The following is a 17,363-nucleotide window of genomic DNA, read 5'->3' as shown; positions in this document are numbered from 1 at the left end:
GAGGAAACCAAAATGCTATTGTGCCTAGACGTTCAATTGCGGACAATTGCCTTATTGGACATTAGATGCTACACGAGAACGAGATAAGAAGAAATGCGAAGGGAAGGAACTTCCAAAGCATTTTTAAATGTGACCTCAACAAAGCATACGACAGAATAAGCTGGAAATTCCTCAAAGAAGTTCACAAACAGATGAAATTTCCCCCAATCTGGATCAATTGGATCATGCAATACTTGTCAACCGTCTCCTACAATATACTTATTAATGGCGAGCCTTCAAAAAGATCATTCCCAGAGCAGGTCTTAGGCAAGGGGACCCCCTATCCCCTTACCTCTTTATCTTATGTATGGAGGTTTTATCTAGGAATATCAACGCCATAAATTCGACAAGCACGCTGCAAGGTATCAAAATGTCAAGAATAAGCCAGAGTATCACTCATCAATTTTTTGCTGACGATGCTCTATTTTTTCTTCAGGCAAGCATCCAGAGTTTCGGAGTCGTGAAAAGATGCATGGGGGAGTTCTGCCAAATCTTCGGGGAGATGATAAATTTCAACAAATCCTATGTCATCTTTACGAAGAAAACCCTGGCAGGTTTAAGCAAATACTCAGGAAGGTCCTTGGTGCAAATTAAAGGATAAAGATACCATGGGTACCTACCTCGGATGCCCCATGGATATCGACGGCAAATCAGCTAGTATATTTCAGTTGATGGTTGATAAGGTTTCAAGCAAGCTGGCATCGTGGAAATTCTTAAATCTCTCTCAACCAGGGAAGTTGATTCTCATCAACAGTATACTCATTGCAACGGCTAGCCACATTATGAGTATCTTTTTCTTCCCGAAGAGTGTCCTCAAAATGTTGCCTTCAACCTTCCTAAAGTTCTGGTGGGCGTCCTCCATGGAAAGAAGGCCAATCTACTGGAAAAAAGCTGAGTTGTTGCATGCTCATAAAAATGAGGGTGGACTTGGGCTTAAGAATATCAGCATCCTCAACCAGGCCCTCGTTTTTAAGCAAGCTTGAAGGATGAAACAGAACCCGCAACTTCAGGTGAGCAAGATCATGGCAGAAAATATAGAGATGACTGGCTGGAGAAAGGAAGAAGAAACGAGATTATTAACCCGAGCTCGTGGGGTGCAAGAAGCACTATGAAGAGTATTCACTTCATGAAAAATGGTACTCGGATGGCTTGATATGAGCTTGATAACTCTCAAAGAAAGACCTGAGAATGGAGATAAAAGCCAAGCATGGTAGCTTACCTGCTTGACTGTAACAGGAAGTGGAAACCAGGGATTATTTGGAAGTGGTTTCCAGGGGGCATGGCGCGTCAGATACTTTCCACTAGCCTTGAGATTGGACGGAATGAAGATCAATCATTTTTATGTGATATACAGAACTTTAAAATTCGTTGCTTTCATTTTCGACTCTTTCCCACAAAATGAAATTTTAAAAATGTTGGGGATTTGAAGTGATTCTTATTCCCTTCCACAAAAAAAAAAAAAAAAAAAAAAAAAAAAAAAAAAAAAGTATAATAATTAAACGTAAAAAAAGGTAGAAGTTTGAATTTCTTTGGAGTTGAGTGCACACATTCTAATTGGAATTTTACTCTTTGCATTTATTCGAGTAAACCAACATTTCGTCTAGATTTTACAAATCCAACTATATTTACCACATTCTGTAAGGCAATAGAGCTAAGGGGCCCTAGGCCCCCCTAAATCACCTAAATGTCGCACTGCGATTCCCACTGGCCGGGAAAGCCTGGCGTCTTTTACCTTGAGGAAGTAAATCTTCATCATTACTGCTCCTATCAGTGACAAGGCCTTTTTTCTTCCCAGAATTATTGTTATTATCACCAGTTTTCAAGTCTCTCTTTGCAGGTTCCCCAAACTTCACCTCTTTCCTAGCAGCTTCATAATCAAATGGCTTAAATTGCAAGCCACCAGTATCTTCAGGATCCTTTTCTTGTTTGCTAACTTGGCTCTGATTCATAGGCTGCAAACATTTCTGAAAACTAGATGATAAATCTGTAAGGGAAATTGGCTCATTATCCTCATCGTCATCCTCATCCAAAACCACTATCTCCGGTTGACAAGCAACTTGATGATCATTTGAATCCACATGATTTTGATCTCGGTCTAAACTATCAGCTGGTTCTTCGTCACTGGTATCACTGTCCAACAATATAACATCATCTAACATGGTGTTTGACCCTGATTCAACAGGGTGACTTTCAGAGGGTAGAACCTCAAAAGCTCTATCTGGCTCTTCACATGCCTGGATTGACCGTTGATCACCATCTAATAATATTACATCTTCTGACGTGCTTCCTAACTCTGGTTCACAGGAGCTCTCCCCAGAAAGCTGAGCATCAGAAGTTCTGTTTGGCTCTTCAGGAGATTCCTTAGTTGCTGGTTTTAACTCTTGTTCCCTTGAAGAAAATGAATAGAAAGGAAGATTCACAGTAGACTTGATCTGCTCCAACTTGATTTCATCCTGCAACATGAAAGTATATATGCTGAAGATGAGCAAGTGGAAATGGCCATAGTGGACCAGTTCTTAGTCTACAATATACTGTAATAATATTGGCAACTGCAAATTTAAAAAATAGTAATAATAATAATAATAACCCATTGTATTAACTTAAGCAAACCAAAATCACATTTCAAGAGAAGGCGAGGTTATGTACAGTTAGCCAGGGGTGTATAATCACATATCAAAGGAATGAAAGGATATTAAGTGAATAAGATACCTTATACGATGAAAAAAACATGGAACAAGACAAATAGGCCACATAATAACATACATACGCATTATTCTACTACATTATCTTAAAATTATAGTGGCATAAAACCTTTTTTAAATCAGTTTTCTTTTTGGAGGCAGAACTTCCAAGAAGTGCACCAAATGCACGACCAGGCTTCTTCAACAGCTGGACAGTAGTTTCAGCAACCTACAAGAAAGAAAAGTAAAATCTTCACAAAAAATTCAGAAGCAAAAATGCATTGATTATATTTTCACATTTTTTCTGAACATAAAATCTTTTCTGAACAAAGGGCATGATACTCACATTTTTCTGACTGGAAAAAGCCACCTGTTCTTTCTGAGATTCAAGAGTAACACTACCATTAATGCCTTTTGTTATATTTCCGTTCTGACGGCTATCCTTTACCAACACTCCACATCTATCCTTCCTTGGTTTGGGGTCATGGCCAGTAAGCTTCAAACCTTGATCTTTCAACTGCAAATGAGCTGGTGCTTGTTCATGCTGGCTACCATCAGAACCTTCACCGATACAACCAGTCTGAGCCTCAGAGATATCAGTCCCTGCATTATTCAATTCAGGTGCCTGAAATGAAACATGACGTCACAAAACATGACAGGAAAATTTTCAAGGACACTAAATTTCGAACAAACTAGTTCTCCATTTCTGCACAATGTATGGATATATAGACCATTTTTTGCTTGAAAAAAAAAAATCACCATAAATGCCCAGCCAATTCAAAATTAACAACTGCTAACAAGACTGTTCAACAAAGTGATAACTATGGTAAATTCAGATTAGCGGCCAAAAAACTAACTCTCAAAGAGAGTACCACCAATAATTCAAGACTTCAGGCACGAGACATTCAATGAAACTAAAGTATATGAAATTGAGAACAATAAATTGCTAGGTGCAGAATGCTGTAGTTCAACAGAATATTAAAGTTATAAGCTTCTTAAAACAGTCGCACACAAAGAGAGTATCCCAGCTAAAATTCAAGACTTCAGTAGTTTTTATGAAATTGAGAATAATACACACACGCACATGTAATCTTCCATTACTACAAACTCACCATCTGAATTCGAGCTTCTTTCAATTGCTGAGCTACAGCTTCAAAAGACGAAGCATTCTGAACCGCATGCCTAATGATGTTGACCACAGCACCAAGATTGCGCTCCACATATGGGTGCTTAGATTTTACCAAATGTCGTAATTTGCTAGTAGTCAGAGGCATCTGCTTGGCTTTTCCATTAAAAAAATAATGAAGAATGACTAAGTCACATACAAATTCCAAGCATAAGCGTTGCACATAAATTGAGCAGAATGGTAAATATCAAAGCATGCTTTCAAAGGGCTTTCAAATACCTATTTCCAAGAGTACTTTATTAGGCAATAAATAACCAGTGCTTTCATCCTCTGCACGGGCAATAGCATCCCTCCAATCACAGAGACCCTGCGGATAATCAAGTTAAAATCAGTTATAACAAGAGGTGACAACACGCTCTTAGCATATTAGAGGGTTTTAAGTTTTAGATAGGAAAGGAGTGAAAATTATCGCAGTTAAAAAGGTGCTTTCTGAATGGAAAAAATTCCATTATGCAAGAATGTAAAAATTTTCCTATTGGCTCATGCAAGGCAGTGCAGCAGCAGATGACAAAGCATTGCCTATAGCACACTTTTTCACAGTATCAGACACGGGATAAAGAACAAGATATTGATTGGAAAGGAGCTATAGCTAACAGACTACTAGATATTACTCTGTAACTTTTACAGGACACTAAAAGGAGAAAAAAAAAATGGCCTAGACCTTTAAATTTGGAGCTTTCAAGGTATTATCAAGAGTCACTCGTCACTGATTCACTAACCCTAAGGGTTTTGATTGGTACTTCAATATAGTGCATGATGAAAGCCCTTTAGAAATCAACATTCAAACATAGAAAAGCAAACAATTCACATTGCACAAGTTCAGTATTAACTTGGCCAAAAAATGATATCAAATTCCTATACTAATCATACTTACAGCGACAATGGATAGCTGCTGAGCATTAAGATTAGCTGCCTGCACACTGTTCATCAACATATACAATAATTAAGCCACCAAAGATCAAACTTGTGCAGAATTACTTTGCAAAATCAATAGCTAAACCAGCAAGATCTGACAACGTGCATCTTCTCATGTTCAAACTACAAGAGACTGACCCATATATGTAAAGATATGAAGTATCCGTTAAAAGCTCCTTCTCATAAAGTTGCATGCATAGATCATAACTGCGCTTGTAAACCTGCTCGATTATAGAATCAACATAAAGTCCACATGAGAAAGAGAATATTTTTATAGACGATTTGACTGATACATGACAGAAGACACCAACCAAAGAAGACTAAATTTGTATCAGAAAACAAAATTCAAAGTAATTAAGTATTCCTGGAGCCCTAGAACTTCCAACTAACAGAATCCACAAACCATGATTTTAACTCTTCAAATGAAATTAACATCAATACATCTGAAAAAAAAAAAATCAAGTACATGGAGTAATAAAAAAACATACTTCGGATTTGGTAATCAGCAGATGGCAGATTTGACTAGCACATACAAACTATAAATAACATAATAATAACATAATATGTAGAAGTATTAGGTAAATTAGGAGTTTTTTTTTTTTTTTATGTTGTTTTTTTTTTTTATTTTGGTATAAAAGCCAAATAACATGTGCTTTCTGATGTACATAATAGCAAAGGTAGATGATAGTTAATATTTATAGAGAGTAATTAGATATTTTAATATTGTAAGCAAATTACTAGCATATCTAAAAAAAAAAAAGTATTCAACCCAATCTGCTTATATTCAAGTTTCACAAAAGTAGCTTGATTAATTAAAAGTGTTATATGGGAATCAATCTAATCTCTTTACCAAATACCCACTAAAAGAGACTAAAAATTGAAGTAAAGCTTTTTGTTCCAACTTGATCTCCATCCACCAAAAGTGCTCACAGCTGACGATCAACTGGTAAAAATTCTATCTCTAAAGCTTCAATTTAACAAAATACCAAAATGTAACAAGCCCCTTATCTGACATCAAGGTAGATAACAGCACTAATCAACTGAAATAAATAGATAATACAAATTTTAGCAACAAATTCTTGTCATGATCAACATTGGCTCTAAGAGACCACTTCCCTTTTAATTGGAATACCATCCAAAAAGTTGATAATACTTTGAGATCAAATTATAAAGAATAAGACCACTTTTAACAAGAACAAGTAAAATAACTTTTTAACAGTCTTATAAGATGGCAGGAGCAAATGATTCCCTAGTACAGCAGCCTATCAACCAAAACTCCAAATAGAGGTTGGAAAATGCAAATCAATCAAAATACTCTCTGTGTTCCCTTATAATAGTTACACTTGAACATTTCACAGCCAAGTAAAAAAGATTAGAAAGTAAGAGAAAGGTATGAGAAAAGTGGGGTTGTAAGAAAAGAAAAATAAAATATAGTTGAATGGAGTTTTGTAAGAAAAGAAGAATAAAAAAAAAATAGATCGAGTAGACTGTTGATATAAAAAAAAAATAATAATAATAATAATAATAATAATAATAATAATAAATAAATAAATAAATAAATAAATAAATAAATAAATAAATAATAAATAATAATAATTCAGTTGAGTGGAATGTTGCAAGTAAAGTGGGAAAAGATAGAGTAAATGACTTTAATAAGGTGGGAAATAAACCCAAAAATGGAATTAAGTGAAGTATGACCATTAATTTAAAACAACCATTTTTAAAAAAGTTTTACCATTATAAGGAAACAGAGGGAAGACCCGCTAAAAATAAATATTGATAAGAGCTTAAGACTATAACACTGAATTTCCAAACAATTCCAATAAGTAATTACATGTAGTAGCATAATAGCATCATAGTGTTACAAAATTAAACAAGGCATACCTCTAAAAGAAGCACTTTAGGATTTTCAGGATCAGTGCTCTCTGAGAGCAGCCTGATTCTCATTAAATCATATATATATAATAAGTAGTGGGTGTCTTCTCTGGCATACCTGTGACAAGTAATTAATGTAACAGTTATATGCACAATCAGTTTGACAACAAAAAAAGGTAAGTAATTGAGATCAAAGAGAGAAGCAATAAAAAGTGATGCAAATCATCTCAATGGGATCTACATGATGCTGCCTGTAATTTAGAAAGGAAAGGCAGCCTCTTTGCATCCATGATGGGTTTTTTATTTTCATTTGATCAGTTTTGCACCCATCATATGAGTTACAAAGAGACTAAAGTCATTCCTATATATCTATGCCAACGACGCTAGAAGCTTTCCAACTCAATCCACAGAAATTGAGTCCCAGAGACTTTTAAGACATTCTAGCCAGTTAAATATGTTGGTATCATCAGTGTTGACAGAACAAAAACAAAAAATCAGAAAAATAAAGTTATAGGTAAATCAGATATTCCGTACTGGCTGCAGATTTGCTTTGTGGAGTTGGAAGAGTTAAAGGAAAAGTTGTGGCACAATGCTTTAAAGCAGAAGTAGTGGCACAATGCTTTAAAGCAGAAGTAGTGGCACAATGCTTTAAAGCAGAAGTTGTGGCACAATGCTGATAGGCAATTTGAGGAGTGAGTAGTTGAAACAGAATTGCAGTGAAATTTTCAGGAGTTTCCTTACTTTCCCACCCACGTAATTTGTTGCGATTGGAAGCATCATTATGGACTAAGGCAGCTAAGGCTTTCAAGACCAATTGGAGAGATTAAAAGATTAAGTAAATTTGTAATTAGAATGTTAACATATATATAACCAAAAATAGACGATCAAATAAAATGTATACTCAGATAAGGAGACATACAGAAATATACCCATCAACTTTATTAACAGAAGTGCATCAAAACTCAAAAGTCATGAAATTACCGACTAAAAATATAGGCAAGACATTAAAATTCTATAACTAAATTTACACATTCGGTAGCCAGATATAAAATGTTTTCTCCTGATTACATAGTACGTAATTCCACCTCTGGTGTCTATTAATGGAATCTGTTCACATGACTTGTACATGGGTATTATGTATAATATCTTAGCTGGGTAAACATTTTCCATGCCACTCATAGTCTGGTATGGCTGTGTAATCCCCCACAGTTGGGTAAGGTTGTGTAAGATCACCCACAGTTGGGTCTTGGGTATGTTTAAAATTGTCACTTTGTTTCCAACTTGAGGCTATCCTCGTATTTGCACTCTTTATAAACTGTAGAATATACAAATTTTCATCTAGGGATAAAAAGGGTCAAAATATTTATCACCGATTCATTTATATTAAAAACTACTCCCTCCATCCTCAAATAATTGTCTTGTATAAAATTTGGTCAGTCCCCAAATAATTGTCTTTTCACCTTATATGAATAATACCGCTCAACCAACTCATTCAAACCATGTGATGTAGGCCCCACCACTATCTCGCTCACTCTCTTTCTTCATTTCCCATGTGATGTGGGCCCTCCACTAACTCTTCCTCCCTCAATCAAATTATTTTTATTCTTAATTTCTACCATCTACTAAGAAAACCCACACTACTCTACTAATATACTCTAGATATGCGTGCCTAAGCCTAAGAGGACAATAATTTAAGGACATAGAATGTACTAATTAATGTAAAAAACATATACTTCCTTTGTTACTTGCAACACACCTTTCGGTACGCTATTTGAGAAAGTGATTAAACTAGGTGAACGGACGAATTAAGCAATAAATTTATACCGTAGTAACTTATCACTTTCTTCTTATTGGTGGTCCGTTTACCTACTTTAATCTCTCTCTTAAAGTGCGTGCCAAAATGTTGTGTTGCAAGTAACCAATAACGGAGGAAGTACTGATTAAGTACATTAACCCTCCACTGCAACTCCAAAATGGATGGCTAACAAATTAACAGACACTTATGCTTTAAACATTTCACTGATATCAAGGTATAATCATTGCTCAGATGAGGCATAGTTTCATGGGTCTAAAGTTCAATAGTGTAAACTGCAATTTTTTCAAAAAAACACAAAGTTGCATAATTATTTAGCATGTACCTTAGCATCTCACGAGGAAGTGGACGCAACCTCCAATCAGCATTCTGGTATCTGAATGAAATTTAATAAACATCAAACCCATATCAACCTTCAAATCAAAGTGTTCTTATAAACAGAGGTCAACAAGGTTTGAAAAATTACTGTTTATTTGCAGTAACACCACAAAAATGTTGGAGAAGATGTTCCAGGCTATGTCTCTCCATTTGTAACACTCGTGAAGCCTTAAATAAAGTCAAAACCATTTCGTATTAGATGATACAAGAGACCAAAATAGCATGAAGAAGAAAATTGATAGCTCACTTTTATTTTGCGCTACACAATTGCATTCAAAACAGGGAGAAGCTGAGCACAGTAAATAAAGAAAATAATAATCGTAATATCAAGGGAATATGTTTGACATTGCACATTTGCCCAGAACACCATGTCCATCAAGAAATCAATATCCTCCCCAACAGGAATTTGAGATAAATTCAATTTTTTCAGTCAAGGGAAAAAGATTTGAGCCATAAAACCCACATGATATCTCCTATTCTACTCTAGCGATATGCATGATGAAAAGACATAAATTTTCATTTCAAAGAACTGTATTATAATGCTCACAAAAGGCAGTATCAACACTTGTACATAAGATTTCATCTCTTTTGAAAGCAAAATCAACGAGGTATGAAATTTAACACAAACAATGTCAGATCAAGTCTTGATTTAAACTAGTCCTTTAAGTAGTTCTCATAATTAAACCGATAAACCAAGATACAAAAGCCAAGGGTACGATTCCAGGTCTTCAAGTTAAGTAGGGATAACAAAAATGTTCAAAATTATGGATGATAGTTCCTATGACAATATAAAAAGGAAGGCAAGCTATACATTATGGCCTTGTTCTCTACACCTTGCAATAATAATATTCAGTAAAATATAGATTTAGTATATATTCCGTATAAACATATTGGTGAATTAGTAAAATATAAATTTAGTATAAGCATATTTTAGGTCAGTAAAAATAATAATATTCAGTAAAACATATTCAGTAAAACCTATATTTAGTACATAAACATATTGGTGTATTGATAAAAATAAGCAAAAACCAGGAGAAGATAGTAAAATTAAATTTAATCAGTAAAAAAAATTTTGGTCAGTAAAAAAAAAAAACAGGTGACTAGAACAGGGTCTATGTAGATATGAGATTAAATATAAGCAAAACAAAGGTCTCCAACTCTCCTGATTAAGTGACAAACTTTCAATTTATACCAAATCCACAATTAGAGGGCATTTTTTTCAAATGTATTCTTCTTTTGATAAATTTGTTTCCAATTCACAAAATAAGCAAGGACTGCAGATAATGAGAACCACCTTCCACTCTTGATGACCAACATATATGAGATGAATCATAATTAATAAAAATGAAGCTAACAAATCGCAAAACCACAAAGATGGATAAATTTGCAAAGACGCCGCAACTAACCCCTACTCAATAAGCAAAACAATGATTTAGTTTTCATCACAGATAACCCAGAAAATATATATATATATGCACTTCACACAACAGGAGTTATGTTTTAGAAAGAAGGCATCTTAGAAAAAGGCTATAAAACAGAAATTCAAACACATATCTGAACTGCTGAACATTCTGAAGCATACCTGTCCTGTATCAAATAAATTGCATACATAAATGCCAAAGTCTCTCTGAAGCCATGCAATATCCCTGTCAGCTCCATGCATAACCTACCAATTTAATATATCCATCATGATACAGCATACATATAAATATTATAAAAGAGTTAAGACACCCTGTCCCCGACTCCCCGTGTATAAATCGCCCAATCCCTATAATCCAAGAACATATCATAAATGATCATTAAAGGGAGAAGAGTATGTGAAACTACAAACCTTTTTCTTAGTTGGATCCTTGAAGATTTCCCTTAAATATGGACCAATATGAATTCTCAATTTCAAAGTATCAACAACAAAGTCTTCAGTCCTAGTAGATATTTGCATCAAGCAAGTCAACCCTTGAAAAGACCGGTACTGATTATGCTCCAAATCGACCTAAAGAACAAATACGTTACTTTTTTTTTTCTTTTTTTTTTTTTTGAGGAAAAACAAATACGTTACATAAATTATCTGAGTGTATACAATTTGTCAAGTAAATTATGTACAATAACATAAGAAGATCAAACCAACCACACATTAAATAAAATTAAAAAATTAAAAAATTAAAAAAAAAATAAAAAACAAGCCAAGACAGCTAAAGCGAAAAGGGCCAAAAACACACAATTTAAAAGATAAAATAAAATAATATAAAAAAACTAACATAAAATTAAAAATAAAATAATATAAAAAACTAACCTACATATCAATAAGAGCATGTAGAGGCACCTTAAATACTCCCAAAATCATCAATCGTTCTCATTTATAACCTTATTCCAAAAATGTAGCTTTCGCTAGCCGCTGGTGATGGTCACAATAACAGAATTGATGTGTTGTCACCGACCATGTCATGATGGAGATATGGTTTACAAGGATTTTAATTGCTCATAATATTATACCCAAATAGTGCAAATTAAGAACCAATGATATTCATAAGAAAGTTACACTAGTTAATACTATGTATAAGGTATTTAATTACTAATATACTTTCTAATAAATATCACACCAATAAGGCTTTGTTCATTTGAACTTATATAATTACTTATCACGATGCACTCTTCACAAATGAGATGCACGCTTTACTTTATCTATTTACATTTCGTAAAGTTACATTCACAAAAGAGTGCATTGTAATCACGCATGCGTCTCGAGGAATGAGTCCTAATTATCAATATCAAATCCTATCTCATAAGAGAATTTTAGCGACATATAAGTCAAACACTTGGCTTCTCTCTCTTTGGTGATACATTGCAGACACACAAATACAGGTAGTATGACTATATGAAGCCTTTCACTCTAATATATAAAATAAATCACGCACTGAATGGTTTCATGCATCAGTTTGTAAGTGCTGAGTTGGTAATTAGGCATTGAGCTGAAAAACTTTCCTAGCAATGGCATGGCAAAGGAACAATAGGAAAATTGGCTTATCTTTTCTGTACAAAGAATCTGAAAGGCATACTCTACTTCATTCCCAGAGTGCTCCACGTCAATAAATAATTCACCAAGTAACCTTCCCCAAAACAATGCCGGTTTGACAAACGAGAGTAGATATAGTACCAAAAATAACATTCCATTAATATTGAAAAGTAAATAGGCTCGACAATAAGTCCCATTTCGAAGAATATAACAGTAGTATTTGATTGCCATGTATGTGGTATGTACTAGTGTAAGTGTGTAACATTTTTACCAAATTTCTATTGTGACGAAAGCAATATGGTCCATGACCAACGCATCAGTACCGTAATTGCGACATTGCGACTGTTATAGCAATCGCGACCAAAACTGCAATTTCAAACCATCCTCAGTGTTTCAAACATTCAGACATTACCCCTAGATTACATTTAATTGGGACTTTTAACTCCTTTATGGAGAAATACAAATTGTGCCAGTTTTTATATGCTAAACACACTATGGATAAATGCAGCAGAGAGAACAATAGTTTAAGCAAAAAAGATAACAGGTTTTTAAAAAATGGCCATTTTATTCGTTAGATAATATAAACTTTGAACCAGTTTCCTTGGGTGACATCTAAGATGTCGGTTTTGGCTAAATTCAGTATTTTAGGCAGTAAAATAGCAAGCAATACAAGTGTTTTTTTTGTCAACCAAGGAGAAAGGTTAAGGGCAGTATCATTTTCTTGGGAGACACAAAGAGGCTGATTCTGCATACAACTGTTCGAGCGAAGAAAACAATTGAGCAGAACAGTACTAATTTTCATGCCTTCATGGCGGAACCATTTTCTTTGATTCCCTAGGAAGAGGGATTTAGTCATTAGAAAAATTGATATTGCCTAACCATCATCAAGGCATCATCTTACTTTACCCATTCTTGTACTAGTGTGGCACTTTTTTTAAAAGAACCAGCTCTAAAAAGCAACACAATTTAGAAATATTAAGGGAGTATGCTAGGAGGAAAACAGATACTAAAGCATCCAATGGTACTTTGTGAAAACATATACTTACAGCAATTTCATTTGCACTCCGTAGTTTAGCAGCTAACTCCTTTAAATCCTTGACTTCTTCAACCATTTTAAAGGGAGTAGATTCCAGAGGCGGCGGCATCACTGGCTCAAGACTCTCAATATTACAATCCACAAAATCGTTAACCGATAGCTTTTCCTACAAAATTAGAAATAAAAATATTAATTAACTAACTTATATCAATCGAATTTTTTACAGGTAATATAGAAATCTACATAAAGGACAAACAAGGCAATGTCAGGTGTATACAAAAAGGATGGCTAAACTTAATATATACCATGTCCCCAGGACATTTAAAAGTCCCCACTCTCCCATAACAAGATATCTATAAACATCACATGCCAAGTTCCCTCAATCTACAGACTCATGCATGCTTACAAAGCTTTATTAAAATCTTCATATCTTTATAACCTAAATCCCTAATCACTAAAATCACCAAATCTACAGTTGTCATTTTTTGCAAACAAAATAGATTTAAATCAAGAAAAAATTTAAATCAGTTTCCATAAACAAGACATCCACAAACACAAAACTGCCTTTTAGAAAAATTGAATGAAGTAGAAAATGTAGAATAAATCCCATACACACAAGCTTCATTGACAGATAAATTATTAGAACACCACATATGGTTTTATTGTCGATTGGATTTATCATCCTCCCCTTTTATATTTCTAGTGTAATTACTGCCTGTTTATCTACACTCTGAACATTTATTCTTTAAGATATACATGACCTCAGTAAACACCCTCCCAAGGTAATCAACTTTTTTCACTTATACCAATCTAATAATAATTCACTTCCTAACCCATATATTCAAGAGCAAAAACACCTCATAAAGGGAAAACAAGGCAATATTGGGTACATCCCAACGAATGGGTAAATGATGCAATTAGGGCTGTGCAAATTTCGGTCTGGACTGGTTTATTGAACCGGACCGAAGATAACCAGTCCATTGGGTTTCAAATTTTTTAATTCGAGTTTCGGTCCGGTCTAAACCCGGAAAAAAAACCCAGACCGGACCGAACTCGATATTAGTATTTTGAAAGAAAATTTTGATTGACTGCACTATTAACTTCCCCAGGAACTCCTTCAACAATCTCCACATCTCTGTACCCCTTTTTTTTTTTTTTAACAATTTTCTCTCCAGTTTTTACCACTTTTCTTCTACTACAGTTGACCATCATCATCAAATATGGCAGTCAGAAAAAAAAAAAAAGAAATTCCTTCAATAACCCTAAATTAAATACCCACAAAACCCTCTACTCACCTCACAGTTATTTGTATGAGCATATCTAAACCAAGATTTAACACAGCCTTGAATCTCTCATTCTTCCTTCTTCATCAAGCTTGGTGCTAACCTAAACCAGTGTTGAAGGTATCCGAAACCGGCTGCGAGGGGCTTGTGTTAGCGCAAGCGAAGGTGGAAAGACTTAGATTTTTGGGTGAGTTAATTAAGGGGTGGTTTTGAGGAAAGAGTAGGGTAAATTTGAGAAAAATCGAGTTCGAGATGAGGTTGTGCATTTGAATGAATAAATTGAAAAAAAGTAGCATGAAGAAGAAGATGATGTAGTTGTAGGGTAATTTAAGCAATGGTTAAAGGTTAGGTTTGGAGGAGAGAAAAAACCTTGAAAAGTGGAAAGAATGGCAGAAATGCAAAGTGAAAGCAGAGGAAGGCGGTTGACTTTAAACTGGAAACTTTGAAAAGGTACTTACTATCTCCTGGAACCGGTCCGATTTGGGGTTTGAACCAGGGTCCGGTCTGGACTGATATTGACCAGTCCAGTCTTCGGTTTTAATATTTTATACTATCAGCCTTTGGTCCGGTCTGGTTCTGGACCGGTGCACAGCCTAAATGCAATTCAACATCAAACTTACAAAGTTCCATCATAACAGCCAATACTCACTGATAGAGAAATCAATGGATCGGACATATGCAATGAACAACAGCCTAGTGTTTCTCCCATTTCCTTATCAGACATGACAATCAGGAGCTTGTATCTACCAACATACATAATCCTGATCTTCAAATTTCAACTATGTATTTCTAATAAGGCACTATTCTAATCAACCTTCCATAGAGAAATTGGCATAACAAAGACTCAAAATGACGCTTTTAAGCAATCTATGTTTTACCTAAACCTCATCAGACATGAGACATCACATCAATACCAAAAAAAAAAATAAGTTCTCAACGTTCCATTGATTAAACTATTCACATCTTCACCAAAAATAAAAGGATCCATCAAATTTCTTCCACATCACATTCAAGGTAAGTTAAAACTAAATGCTTATGATATACATCAACTTGGCTTCCTTTTCATTCCTAACAAGTTGTCAACTAACGGTACCTGGTAGCCATTAGCTTTTATCTTTAGAGTAGTTGGTAGCTGTTAAAGCAATGGGCAGCTTGCAACTAATAGTTTTTAGCTGTCAAAGTAGATATTGATAGTATAAGTGCTTGAAAAAGTAACAGTTGAAAATGTAAAAGCAACAAGGTTCAGATATAGTTGGAAAACTAATTGCAATTTGATCAATTAATTTATAGTCAAATTCTATGTAAAAATAGTGACTTGTGATACTTCAACTTCACAATTGTACCGGATAACTGTTTGATCTAGGAAAACATACCTAATTAGATAGAGTCAAAATGACATAATTTTTTTCTTTAGAATTCACCCTTGATAAGAAGGGTTTCTTTTGTTTGGCCAAAAATATGTTACATGTATACACAGAGTAATACATATAATATAGTTCACTACCACTCAAGTACAACCTAACACATCATCTCAAAATAATATTTCATATCGAAGAACTCATTAACCAACATTTGGCGAAACAGGTTTCAAATAATAGCCTGCCAAAAGCTACAATGGAACCAAATAGGGAGATGAGTAACAAACAATGTCATTCCTTTCATTTGGCTTATTTTACTTCATTTGAAATAGAATCAGGCCACATTAAACTTGGGCATCATATATAAATGCATGAAAAATCGAATAATTGAGATGCTAGCCAAATTCAATAAAAGACAGAAACTGGGGTTAAAACTCACCAATGGGTGAATGAACTTTGATTCATCCTCACTCTTCTCGAGCCAGACGTGCTGGAACGGTGTATTCGTATTGTTCACCAATATGTTGTACTCCTCCTGCGGTCTCCTAATCGTCGATATATGAAACGGCACCTTCTGCTTTGGTCCTTCAGTCTTCTTATCCCTCTCCACAACCCGTACAGATGGAGACGGCACAATTTCCTCCTTCTCTCTCATCCCACCAATACCAAGACCCTTTTTCTTCTTCCCACAAACCAACTGAAACCCGTCTTCGTCAACCAAAGGTCTAGCCCTAGCAGCTTCTTCTTCAACCTTCCGTAACCTCGAAAACTCGTCCACAGAAACATCAAATTTCTCAATAACTTCATCATTAACATTAACAAGCCAATCATAGGCTTCATCATCAACATCTTGAGGAAACTCCATCTCTTTACCACCCCACAACTGCTTCGCCGAATTAATTTGTTCTAACATTGACTGAGACTTGGCCCCAATTTCATCAATTGGACCTTTAAACTCATCGAAATTATAGTAAAAATGGAAGTCCTTCTCCGAAGGCAAAACCCTAGACGACCCAGAAATCTTCGAAATCGACGAAGTAATTGCACTATTTGATAAAGCTACTAACGCTTCTGATTTCTGCTTCAATGCATCGGTCTCAGACTGCAGAGGATCAACCTCCATATTCATCGAATTTGTAAATTAGGGTTAAATTTGGGGGCGATTAAGATGAATCAAAGAGATTGAATCCGCATGAAATTAGGGTTTAGGGTTAGGGTTTAAGAGTCGCCGACGAAGGTGTGGGACACAAGAAGGGTGGAGCAGAAGAGTGAGAAAGGCGCGACTGTGTTCGTTAGTGTCCGACAAAGAGTAAAATTGGATGGAAAAAAAAAATCAATAATTCCACATTTCCTGTTTTTAATCGATGGTTTTTGTAATAAAGAAGTTTTTATTGGCGTGGAGAGTTTATTAGGTTGACAAGTGTTTATAAGACAATATGACATTTGTTGAAAAAGATTTTTTCAAATTCAAATATACTTTGAGTTGAGACATTTCACTCAATTTTACTTAGTTTCATAATCATAGCAAAAATTTAATTGTTACACATGCTAATATACAACTTTGACTATTAATATTTGTAATTATTATATATATTGAGTATTATTAAGGGTTTGTTCTCTTCATTTTATAAAAATAAATTTCAAGTCTAATAAGTTCATATCAATTCAGATAAGTTACAATAAGGTCCAATAAGTTTAACAAGGCCTAATAAGTTTTATAAAGTCTAATAAGTTCAATAAGTTCTAATAAGTTCCAATAAGTTAAATAAGGTTTAATAACTTCCAATAA

At 34.6% G+C, this 17,363-nt stretch overlaps 1 protein-coding gene across 1 annotated transcript; it reads right to left on the bottom strand.

Moving 5' to 3' along the window:
- Positions 1-1,522: 1,522 nt before the first annotated feature.
- On the bottom strand, positions 1,523-16,932 carry LOC110739869 (protein RRP6-like 2). The gene is made up of 14 exons (XM_021920350.1): positions 16,014-16,932; positions 12,944-13,099; positions 10,719-10,877; positions 10,470-10,553; positions 8,976-9,055; positions 8,835-8,885; positions 6,706-6,814; positions 4,960-5,042; positions 4,781-4,826; positions 4,126-4,213; positions 3,833-4,002; positions 3,067-3,345; positions 2,851-2,949; positions 1,523-2,492 (listed from the first exon to the last, which is right to left on the bottom strand). Exons 1-14 carry the CDS (start codon positions 16,701-16,703, stop codon positions 1,716-1,718), a joined length of 2,871 nt encoding a protein of 956 aa, XP_021776042.1. The 5' UTR covers positions 16,704-16,932; the 3' UTR covers positions 1,523-1,715.
- Positions 16,933-17,363: the final 431 nt, after the last annotated feature.

The sequence above is a fragment of the Chenopodium quinoa genome, unplaced genomic scaffold (assembly GCF_001683475.1).
Source record: "Chenopodium quinoa cultivar QQ74 unplaced genomic scaffold, ASM168347v1, whole genome shotgun sequence".
In the NCBI taxonomy this organism is placed as follows: Eukaryota; Viridiplantae; Streptophyta; class Magnoliopsida; order Caryophyllales; family Amaranthaceae; genus Chenopodium; species Chenopodium quinoa.
This window is presented reverse-complemented; position numbering and strand designations above follow the sequence as displayed.